Source organism: Leopardus geoffroyi, chromosome E1 (assembly GCF_018350155.1).
Source record: "Leopardus geoffroyi isolate Oge1 chromosome E1, O.geoffroyi_Oge1_pat1.0, whole genome shotgun sequence".
NCBI lineage: Eukaryota > Metazoa > Chordata > Mammalia > Carnivora > Felidae > Leopardus > Leopardus geoffroyi.
The window spans coordinates 25,475,191-25,487,650 of NC_059330.1; the positions used below are offsets into that span (position 1 = coordinate 25,475,191).

General features: G+C 34.5%; 1 protein-coding gene across 1 annotated transcript in view; it reads left to right on the top strand.

Moving 5' to 3' along the window:
- Positions 1–12,460, top strand: part of BCAS3 (BCAS3 microtubule associated cell migration factor) — a 620,462-nt gene that overhangs the window by 43,788 nt on the left and 564,214 nt on the right. The window contains exon 7 of the mRNA XM_045490037.1: positions 10,921–11,002. Within this exon, the coding sequence (XP_045345993.1) occupies positions 10,921–11,002 (82 nt within the window). The remainder of the gene's footprint in view (positions 1–10,920; positions 11,003–12,460) is intronic.

The following is a 12,460-nucleotide window of genomic DNA, read 5'->3' on the forward strand; positions in this document are numbered from 1 at the left end:
TCTATAATTTGAATAATCAGAATATACCACACCATCATATTAGGTGCATCACCTATTATTCTCTATTATCCTGTCATTTTTACTATTTTTTTTTTAAGATTTTTTATTTTTGAGTACTCTCTATGCCCAACAATCAGGCTTGAACTCACAACCCTGACATCAAGAATTGCACACTCAAGATGCACACAAGAATCTTTGATTTAAGCCAGGCAGGCACCCCTCAGTTTCAATATTTAGTGTCATTCTCATTTTGTAGATAAAAAATTAAAGCTCATATTTAACCCTTAAAATGCACAGCCTCCCCACTATCAACATTCCACATCAGTAGTCTCCTTTATCTGTGGTTTTGCTTTCCACGATTTCCGTTACCCACAGTCAGCTGTGGTCTGGAAGCAAACGATCCTGCATCTGTTGTATTGCCATAAGGTGAATAGTAGTCTAATACTACGTCACATGCCTGCATCATTCATCTCACTTCATCTCATCACATAGGCATTTTATCATCTGACATCACCACAAAGAGAGTAAATACAGTACATTATGTTTTGAGAGAGAGACATTCATATAACTTCTCTTATAGTATATTGTTATAATTGTCTTATTTCATTGTTGTTGTTAATCTCTTACTGTGCCTAATTTATAAATTAAACTTCACCATGGTATATACATATAGGAAAATATATTTATAGGATTTCTTACTATCCACAGTTTCAGGCATCCACTGGAGGTCTTAGAATGTATCGCTCATAGATAAAGGGGGACTACTGTATAGTTTTGCCTTTCCATAATGTCATATAGTTGGAATCATACAGCATGTAGCTGTTTCAGATTGGCTTCTTTCACTTAGTAATACACATTTAAGTTACGCCCAAGTCTTTTCATGGCTTGATAGCTCATTTCTTTTTAGCACTAAATAATATTACATTGTCTGGATGTACCATAATTTATTTATGATAGATATCTTTAAAAAATTCAGATATAGCATACATACTCTAAAAAGTACAAACCTCAAGTCTGTAGTTTGAAGACTCTTTGTGTGTATATGTGATTATGTAAATGTGTATGTTTGTTTGTACCCATATGTAAGTAAGTGAAAGTAACATTGAGAACACAATGTAGAGCATTTTTCTTACTTATATAGTTCCCCAGCCAATATTTCCCTTCCCCTCAGGTAAGATGATAACTATTCTGACCACAGATCTGTATTGAACGTCATATAAATAGAGGCACACAGTATGTACTCCTTTGTGTCTTTTTTTGTTCAGTGTATTTTTTAGATCCATCCATGTTGTTGCATGTTGTCATGGTTTGTATTTTTGATTTTTGATTTTATTACTGTGTTATATCCCACTGATTAGATATACCAGTTGTTTAGCTATTATCCTTTTGGGATGAGCATATATGTTTCTATAATGAATATAGCTCCTATGAACTTAATTGTAGATTTATGTGCTCTATTTTTGAGTATGTACTTAGGAGCAGCATTGCTGGGCCACAGGTCAGGCATATATTTAACTTGATTAGAAATTGCCTACAGGTTTTTCAAAGATGTTGAACCATGATACACTTTCACCTGCTATATCTGAGAGTTGTAGTTGCTCTGCTTCCTGCTACCATTGATGTTGTCATTCATTTTTTAAATCATCTTGTCAGTCTTACAAGTTCATAAGGTATCTACTTTACAGAAGAACAATCTTAGGCTTCTATTTAATATAATGTTTCTTTTTGGTTAGATATCTATGCAAAACTATCTTCAGCCAACAGATTGTATCAGGATACATTTACAATACCAATCAAATATGACAAACTCAGTCTTTAAAAAAAATTTTTTTTAATATTTATTTATTACTGAGAGACAGAGCGGCACAGAGCATGAGCAGGAGAGGGGTAGAGAGAGGGGGAGACACAGAATCTGACAGGCTCCAGGCTCTGAGCTGTTAGCACAGAGCCTGACGCAGGGCTCGAACTCACGATCTATGAGATCATGACCTGAGCTGAAGTTAGTTGCCTAACCAACTGAGCCACCCAGGCGCCCCCAAACTCAGTCTTTTAGAAGTAGAAAGAGGCTGTAATCCAAAATTGGCTTATCTGTAGCACTGTTTTCTCTCTTTCCAATTGGACATGTATTCTGCACAAAATAAAGTAACAAGTTAAAGGGAATCCAGTTTGTGTGTCTGAGTGATGATGAAGTGTTTATGACAGCTGCTAGGCTGACACTCTCTGTAATGGTGTTACATTGACTTCTGAACACCTTCCAGGCTGCTTCCAGCCATATGTGTCTGTGTAGTCTGAGTGGTTTTACATTAACATCTACCCTGAGTAAGATCTTTTGACTACAAAAGTGTTACTTTCAAATGGAAGATACCATTAGGGCTGCTTCAAAGCTCGGAATGGTATTTGGATTGGTGGTGCTGAAATAATGGCTGGGGTTTTGAAGTGTAAGGTCTAAATCTGTGTTGCATAACCAAAGGAACGTGTGAGTTTAAACTGCTTTTCTTTGATGTTCCTTTCAAAAATCAGACTGGAGGGGAAAGGTTAAAGTCGCCTTAAAGTACTCCTCTGTGTGTGCAAAAATTTGGAAGTATGAAAATATGATTACAAGTTCCATTCATTATTTGTGTTCTGTGGTTTTCATATTGTTCTTGAAACTCACTTCCTTCTTGCTCAAGTTTTGTATTTTGAATTTCGTGTCAAGACCAAAATATAGACTCAATTGCTGTCTGCTTTATGTGGTTAGCAAATATCTGCTCTATAAGTTGTTAGTCCTCAAAAATATGTGTTTTAGGTGGTTTTTGTGGTTTACATTTTTTTTTTTTTTGATGGCATACACAGTAGGTTACAGAGATACTGACACTCTGACATTAACTGAATCATTTGTGGTTAGTTAGGCAAAAATAAAACAAAAACGTTATCCCTGTCTTCCTCCTAATTTTAAGAGCTTTCCAAAGCTCTTACTATTAGGAATCCTTTCTTCAAACTGTGCTGTCTTAAGTTTTTGAAATTGTTGGAACAGAGTTGTAAAACATAAAATAACGCCCTGGCAGTGACTTGTTGGAGAAAAACGGCTTGAGGTTAAAAACTGTTTTGAATACAGTATATTAACAGGAGATTTTGATGCCTCTTTGGTCTGGTCATGTTTGGAGAATACTGTTTTTTGTTTCCTTACATCTAAAATGAAAATATATCATCAAATTGGCTCATGGGGTGATTCTAGAGAGAGACTATCAGCTCTCATTAGAGATTGCTTTGTAGTTATAATAGTTACTCATGTAGCTAGTGGAGTCATTTTGTTGCTTATTAATCGAATACCATGGTATAACGTCATACTTCTCACTCCTTTCCCTATATTTCTTTGTATTTTTGCTTTTCCTCCCAATTAAAAAAAACTTGTTGTGACTTCTGAAGTTAAAAAAAAAAAGTCAATAAGTGTTCATTTTTTTAAAGAACTTCATCGTCAGTTCAGTTGTGTGGTCTGTATGATTAGCACATGTGAAGTAGTTAGCAAAGTGATAACTATACACTTGTACATTTAAATAGGCGAAGTGAGTTCCTTCTGTTTCTTTAAGAACTGAATTCCCTCAGTATAAGACCTCATCACCTCTTCATTCTCACTCTCTGTATTTTTGGGAGGGGTGCCAGGAAAGGTTAAAATTTATTTGTGGAATTTCCACATTTTTCCATACCTCTATATGTAAATAAAAGTTAATAGACATTATTTTTTTGACCAATTATAGGTCTACCTAAAAATTGAGTAGAAAGTACAGAGAGTTCCCATGCATCCCCTCACCACCGTATTTGCCCCTGTTTAACATCTTGCATTAGTGAGGTACATTTGTTAAAATTAATGAACCAATATTGATATAAGTTATTAATAACTTTAAGTCTATAGTTTACATTTTCTCCTTAATTAAAAAACTTTTATTTGGTGTTACCTTTTAAGGAAATGATGCTCTTTTTTTTAAGGAACTTCATTTCAGTTGTATCTGTGTGGTTAGTGCATGTGGCATATTTAGAAAGATTGATAACTCTCTATTTGCATATTTAAATGTGCTGTTTTTAAAACATCATAGTTGGTAAGAAAACCTGTTGCAGGTAAAAACATCATATAAACACATAAAGATTGGAATGAGTGTAGGGTATTTGCTAGAGAGGGTGGAGACTGCCTTGTAAGAACTGTTGCACAGATGATGTGCTGCTTTCCACCTTGGTAATAGCCCTTTTACTGAGAGCTGTAAAACATAGGAAGTAATATACTGGTGGCTTCAAGAATGAGATGTACCAAATGTGTTTTATTGTATGGTATTATAACACATTTTCAGACATTAAATATTAATAACATGCTTTGAGAACAGTGGGGCAAAGTCAGATTTATGCTAAATACCATTAAGATTGAATAATGAGGCTGATATAGACCCATTTATTCATCCATTTATTCAACAAGCATCTTTTTGATTTAACTGTCTTTTATGTTACATATTTTAGATATGCAATTTAATCATTACAGTTGCCTTCTTAGATATATCATCACCTGTATTTTATTTTTTGAGAGAGAGTGAGAGCAGGGGAGGGGCAGAGAGAAAGGGGACAGAGGATCCGAATTGGGCTCTGTGCTGACAGCTCAGAGCCTGGAGCCTGCTTCAGATTCTGTGTCTCCCTCTCTTTCTTTACCCCTCCCCCACTCGTGCTCTGTCTCTCTCTCTCTCTCTCTCTCTCTCTCTCTCAAAAATAAATAAACATTAAGAAAAAAAATAGAGCCAAACTCATATTTGGCAAATTTGTATAGTTAATAAACACAAGTCCAGTTTGTTTTCTACTAAAATAAACTGTTGGAATATTTGATGTGGTTGATGTGTGATATTTGCAACCTATGATCCTGGCATATTGTTGTATGTACTTGCCATTGTACTTGTCATTGTTGTACTTTCCCTTGATTTTGGGAAAAGAATAAAACTTCCGGGGTCCCACCTGTGGGCTGCTTTTACTCTGTCAGACTTTCCAAGTGGAACCGGAGCCATTAGTGGTGTGGAGAACTCTGACATGAAAGATATTTTTGGTTGAAAGTCTGCATGTGCATGAGATAAACATGGGGAATTTTTTTCTTTTGTCTTTCATGTCTGGTGTCTTGGTTTTCAATTCATATTTCTAGCCTGGAAATCATCTGCTATGTATGCTGTACCCATTTTGAGAAAAAATAGGCAAATTAATGCTTCTTTTTAATTTTTTTTTATTTTAAAGATGAAAACTTGTTAAAGTATCAAGAAAAAGAACTACTAGTCATTATCTTTTGTTTGAGCTGTTTGAGTTCCAGGGAAAGTATAGTAATTTTTGTGTGTTTCCTATCTTTAACAGAGACGGAATTTTCTTTGAATATTAGTATGAATTTTTACAAATCAATATTTTTCACTTCAAGAGATGGATATCATGTCGCTATAACCAAGCAATTGTACCTTGTTGAAGGGAGGGTTGCTTATTTATTACTGGATTTGGAATTAAGATATGAATTTGATTAGCTACAAAGAGTTCTACCTTTTTCTTGAAATGAGTTCTTGAGTCTCATTCATATTCTGAACTATTCATCATATATACATGTGGTAATCAAGGGTCCTTCAGGACAAAAGTCTTACATCATTTTCCCTGATGGCAGGCCACTACAATAAAGACTATTTATATAGTTAGTTTGAGGCAGCATTACTTTTCAGAGGATACTGACCTGCATTTCATTCACTGTGCACAATAGATTTAAATCCATAATGTCTTAGAATCAGGGAACTGTAGTGGGCAAGAGACTTTAACAGTCATTCATGGAATAGTATAACTAATTCCAATAAGCATATGAAAAGGTGTTTGATCCATCTCCTTAGTCATGAAGAAAATACAAATTAAAACCACAGTGAAAGTCCCATTGAACACGCCAGAGTGCCTGATACAAACTGTTGGTGAGGAAGTGAGCAGGTAGAACTTTTTCATTGCTGGTGGAAGTGTCAATTTGTACAATCACTGTAGAAAACTATTTTGTTGAAATCTACAAAATATGCACATATGCCTAATATAGGAGCATTCTAACTAGTAGATTTATACCCAGGAGAAATATATATATATGTATTCACTAAATGAAATGTGCAAGAATATTCATAACAGTATTCTTTACAATGTTCTTTTAAAAATGCTAAAATCATGGCTCTCCTACAACTGTAAAATGGAACAGATGTCATAGATTTTATTTAACTCATTAATAAATGAGGTGTTTGGCAAGTTGTTACAGCTGGTTCAAGGGAGAATCTGAAGAACCAATATAGGCAATTAGAAATACTAAAGTGAACTTTTTACGAGGTGCAAACCTGGTTAATATACTACTGAAACTAAAATGTACTGCCTGGAATCATCTTTTTTATAGAGTGGAATTCAATTGTATCTCTTCCAGACAAAATTCACTTGCATTTCTGTGGACAAGAGTCAGTTACTATCAGTTTTCTATAACTTACAATATTGCAAAACAAGGGTATAGATACGTGTAAAATCAAATAACCCCAAAGGGTCCACTAGACACTCTGGTAATCCATTGAAAGGACATATAGTGATCTTTTTCTCATTTGAAAGTTTTTTCAATTTTTCCTGACATCTTAAGAGCCAAGAACTAGAAACAACCTGGAAGTCCACCAATAGTAAAATGGATAAATTGTAGTATTTTTCACACAGTGGAAATCTGTATAGCGATAGAAATTTAAAAAAATACAATAAAAAAATAAAAAAACCAATCGTATGCAACAACATGAATGAATTTCATACATATGTAATTCACAAAAGAGTGTATACTGTGTGATTCTATTTGCATAAATTTGAATGAGTAAAATTTATATGTAATGAAGTCAGGATAGTGGTTATGATTATTCTTGAGTTGGGTTTGAGGTGTGAGGGACCTTCTGAGTATCTGTCATGTTCTGTTTCTTCATGTCTGTGCTGGTAACAGAGGTATTTTAACATGGAAAATTCATTAAGCTGTACATATATGTATGATTGAGGTGTTATTTCTGTGTCTGTTATTCAACAATGTTTGATAAAAAGAATCAACTGCAGACACAATTCTCCATTTGACTAGTATCTAAAAGGCAAGTTGGGGGTGTAAATATGTACTCTTGTCCTAATTCTGTGTCATAAAGCATTATTATTATTGTCCATGGTATTTGATTGACTTTTCTATTTTGTAGTCATATATCTTTGAAAAGTCATCATGATTTCAGAAACAAGTTTGGTTCTGAGGGCTAGATGACCTTCATTTGCTTTTAGAATTTTCTAGAGGTAGTTATAAAGCTCTCCCACAACTTTTATAGCCCTTTCCCTGTGTGTATTGTCTCGGCTGTTATAATTTCCCTTTGCCTTAGATTGAGTTGTGAGATTCTAAACTTGTACTCTCCCCCCCACTTTTTTGGTTTGGTATGTAATTTGCATATTTTCACCATGCGAAAGCTATTTTCTATGGTTGGAAAAGATTTTTTTCCTACAGTGTGAACAAATCATTCTTTGTTCTCCTTATTGTGCCTCCAAACTGGTACGTCCGGTTTATGCTCCAAACAACAAAAGTCTGTCATCAGAAATTAAAATGCCAGTAAGAACAAAGGCAGAGACCCATGAGGAACTCTTGGAGAGGTTTCCTCCCTGTTTGCTCCTCTCCCCAAGTTACCACAGTTGCCAGGAAGTTGGAACATTGCTTGGTACAACTCCTTCCTTGTAGTTCTGCCCTTGTATTTATTATTATTGTTGGTTTAAAAATGAACTTAACGCTCCTGGTAATTCTTGTCAGGATATATAAAATCCTCATCTCTGAGATTTTTTTTTCCATTTTCAGTGAGCTCTTTTTTAAGAAATGTAAAAATCACTTTGAAAGCCTTTAAAAACTTAATCAGTTTTGACACGCATTTATTTGAGAGCAGAATTACCAGTGAACATGCTGTATAAAATTATTAGAGGCAATTGAAAGCGGCAGCTAAAGCCGAGCCTGTAAGGACATATCCAACTTGTGTTCTTTCTAAAATGTGCACGTCTTATCTGTACACACTTTGTTGGCACTCTTCTGAAATAGTATTCCAGTGTAGCATTTGTACACATTATTTGGAGAGTTCTCTCATCTCAGAAGTTTGGGATTTGAGACTCACTTAGGATACTTTGGAATTATGCTTCTAACAATCTTGATTTTAACATAGTCACAAATATTTGTAAATAGTGACAGAATGTTTCTTCATCCCTCCCTTCCCTTATGTTACAATTAAAGATTCAAGGATCTTAACTTAGAGGTAATAAAGGATGGGTAGTAAATGTGGGATTCATTTTGTAATCAGTCCTAACGTTTTTTCTTACCTTTTGCGGGTATATTTAAAGAGGGATTTAGAGTAGAAGCTTAGAATAGAATAGAGCATTTAGGTCTGTTTTGAAAGCTGTTATGCTGGAGAGCATGGTGTGTTAACAAATGTTTATCATATTGTGAGAATGCCAAGACAGGTTTGCCTTGTTCTTTATTATTTAGTATAATTTAGTACACATAGGTCAGTTAAATATGATTAGACTTTTATTTTTTATTTTACTTCACTTTAAGCCTTTATTTGATAGAACCAAAAGCTAAATGCTAGATCTGTGGAATATGGCCATAATAGTACACAGCAGATTTTGTGTTAGAATATTATGATTTGTTAAAAGTATGAATGTATATTTGTTAGAGTGAGAAGTGTTTTTCATTGCTCTGAATTACAATTTCAGTGCAACTTCTACAATATCGTTTTACAATTTTTTTATTTCCTTGTAAGTAGAATAGTCTGTATATTGAAGAATATTATTTATCCATTTTTATATCCCCATTTTGGTGGAGATAGCTAATAATAACTCTATAACATAAATGCATTACATTAGTGACGTACCTTTCAGCGAAAGTGTGCTTAATATCAGAGAGATCATGCTTTTTAGATTTTAGAGAGTGTGTGATTCCTGTGTTGGGTGGGAGGTTGAACAAAGTGACCTTTTAAGGCTTTTTCTAAATTTTAAATTCTGTTCTATAATATTAAACTGTAGACTTAAGAGCTATAGTATATAATGGCCATGTTTTTCATGTAGAAAGTTAATGTTCACAAAGGAGTTTGTAGAGAGCTAAATTCTTATCTTTTGCTATACCGAGTTTATAGTTTGGTGTGTTTAATTGGTGATAGGTGGTGCTGTTGTTGCACAGTTGGTGCGAAGAGCCTAGCATTCCTCAAACCTGCATCCCAAGTGCTATAGAGAGATTTGCCATTGTGGCCAGCGAATAAGTTTATAGTAATTTTTATAGGCAGAATGAATATGATGGCTCTTTAGGCATCACCATAAGTTAACATTTATAAGAAACAAAATATTTATAGTTTGCAGTCCTTAAATTCAGACAGAAGAGAAGCTGAAGATCTGAAAAAGTAGTTAAAGGAAGTGCTGCAGATTTACAGTTTAATATTGAAAGCTTTATAAGCCTTTTATCTTATATATGTTGTTTATATTTTAAACTGCTTGTTTGGCAGGCCCTATTGAAAAAAAAAACTACCATCCGCATGTTTCTCTTATTGAATGTTTATTACATGTGTTGTAAGTTCTTGAGTATTTAGAACTAGTTTTATAATTTTGGCCATTTTCCCCATCTGATATCACATATTCCATCAAACGCTTGAGAGTTATGAAAATGTATCAGGGACTAAATTATCACTTAAAGCAGTCTTAACTAATTCTAGTTTAATCTGCTCAATACTTCAATTAGCAGCAAACTGTTCTCTTGAACCACTAATTTGGAAAAGCAGTTGTTTTTGCACTTGACACATATATTGTCATACCCTTTTACCTTTGGATTAATATACTACTGTACTCTTTATATCTGAGGAATAAATCTGATATGACTCAAAACGAACATTCATACAGTGTTCGATCTATGTGTATAATAAAAATGATTAAATTTAAAGATGCTTACATATTACTTCTTTAATTCATAGAATATTGAAATGATTAGTATTTTGAGGTTCTTTGGCACCTTTACCTTTTAAGTTTATAAATGCAAAATAATACAGGCTTATGGGAGGTGTGGAGAGATGTTGGTCAAAGGGTACAGAGTTGCAATTATGTAGGATGAGTAAGTCTAGAGATATAATGTTCAGGCATGATGCCTGTAGTTAATAACACTGTGTTGAATACTTTAAAAATGTTGAGGGTAGATTTCATGTGTTCTCATACAAAAAAGGAGGAAATGACTGCAGTAATAATTTTATTATGTATGCATATGAAACCGTCATGTTGTACACCTTAAATATCTATGATTTTAATTCAAAATATATTAAAAAAAGAGAAATATATAGGTTTATAGATGCTAAATGATTTATTCAAAGTCGTTAACAGGAAGGTAGTTGCAGAACCATAACCTGGTGCACAGGTTATTCATGTTCCACTATGTGTTCTTTGCAATATGTTTTGCTTTTTCTCCTTTACAACATACTTGCAGAAATTACTGCATTTAAGTTCTGTTTTTCAGAATACTAAGAATATTTACCTTTTTGTTACGTGGAACACCTGGTACTAATTAAAAAAATCATAGTTGCTCTGCTCTAAAATGAAAGGCAATCATGCAGGAACTGAGCAGACTAACAGGAGTTTCTTAAAGATAAGAATTATAGACTTTAAGAGCAGATCATTCATTTTCCTGTTTATATTAAGTGTGTGCTCTTATCATTTTCTAAAAATATTTGTGGTAATTTAAATATGAATATGCTGAATGTGTATGAACAACCATAAATGTGTGTGTCTCTGTGTGTACATATATTACATTTCAGACAAAAAATTGTGATAAAATTTAGGAGATCTTGTTTTCATATAATCATGTTCTGACCTGTATTTTCATTTACGGAAATTTTTTGTCTTCTCATGCAGATCAGTGGGGAAGCACAGGAGCTCTTTTCTGTTCGACATGGCCCCATTCGAGCGGCTAGAATCTTGCCTGCTCCACAGTTTGGTGAGTGTAGCCCTTAAGAAGAAACAAATCATTTAGGAGTTTCTCTTTTATTGGTCTTGGACTACAGACAGCAAGAATGATAACTAAAGTCTGTTTTCCTCCAAGTGTCCATGCCCCATCCTTTCCTCCCCACAAGATAAATTCTTGTTCTGTCAGTTGAGATGGAAATAGGTAATCTTAACCAATTCAATATGGCCATTCACATTCTACTGTGGTTTTGATTTATCTTCATCCTCTTTGATCTCAATTTAGCCTCTGACTTTGCTGGCTCTTTCTTGAAACCCTCTTCTCTCTTGGTTTTCATGGCATCGCTCTTCCCAGATCCCTTCCTTGCTGACTGTACTGCTTTTGTTATGCTTCTGGCTTAGCTTTCTTCTGTGGGTATTCCCCAAGTCTCTGTTGTTCTCATGTCTTTGCTCTTCTTCGCAGTTATTCTTAAACTGCCTTGGAGAGCTTGGTTTTCACCATTATCTTGCTTGTGGATAAGTCTGCTGTCTACATTTCCAGCCTTGTCAGAAGTACAGTTTCGGGCTTTTGACCTTTAATCTCTGCTTTAAAAATGAATACTTCTTAATGTTGTATTTAAATATTATGTATGTTTTGATTTAAAAAGTCAAATATGTGTTTAAATTAAATATGCTATTTGGGTGCCTAATAACTCCTGACTCTTTAGTGATATGTTTTCTCATTAATTTGCCTGTGTTCACTCAGAATGTTTTTGCACGAGCAATGAAAACATAGTCATTTTAATCTTGTTTGCATACTCTAAAATCTTTTTATTTTTTATTTTATTTTATTTTATTTTATTTTTTTTCAACGTTTATTTATTTTTGGGACAGAGAGAGACAGAGCATGAACGGGGGAGGGGCAGAGAGAGAGGGAGACACAGAATCGGAAACAGGCTCCAGCTCTGAGCCATCAGCCCAGGGCCCGACGCGGGGCTCGAACTCACGGACCGCGAGATCGTGACCTGGCTGAAGTCGGACGCTTAACTGACTGCGCCACCCAGGCGCCCCTAAAATCTTTTTAAAAAGAGGATATTAAAAAGTCTAATTCTGTTTTTAAAGTTTTCTAGAAGTTGGATAATCTTCCTTATAATACTTCATTTAGCTTCTAATTCTCTAAACTGGTGAGAATGAAGTTTATTAAAACTTACTACTGTGTGCGTTATGCACTAACCATATGTGTAAGTAATGTCAGGGATCAATTTAGTGATTAAATCTGCTTAATTGAAATGGGAAGGGTGGAGGTAACAAGGCAACAGCATCCTGCAGTCATGTAGAGATTTTTTTCCTTGTTATTGGGCTGTATGACACATCCAGAGTTCAGCTGTCTCTCCTTTGCTCTCTCTCACTCTCTCTTGCTCTGATTTTTATTGCATTTGAGTTTTGGTGAAATCCTTTAACAAGGAAGATTGTTGAACATCTTTTTCTGGAAGGTTTTTGGAGTAGCCAGCCT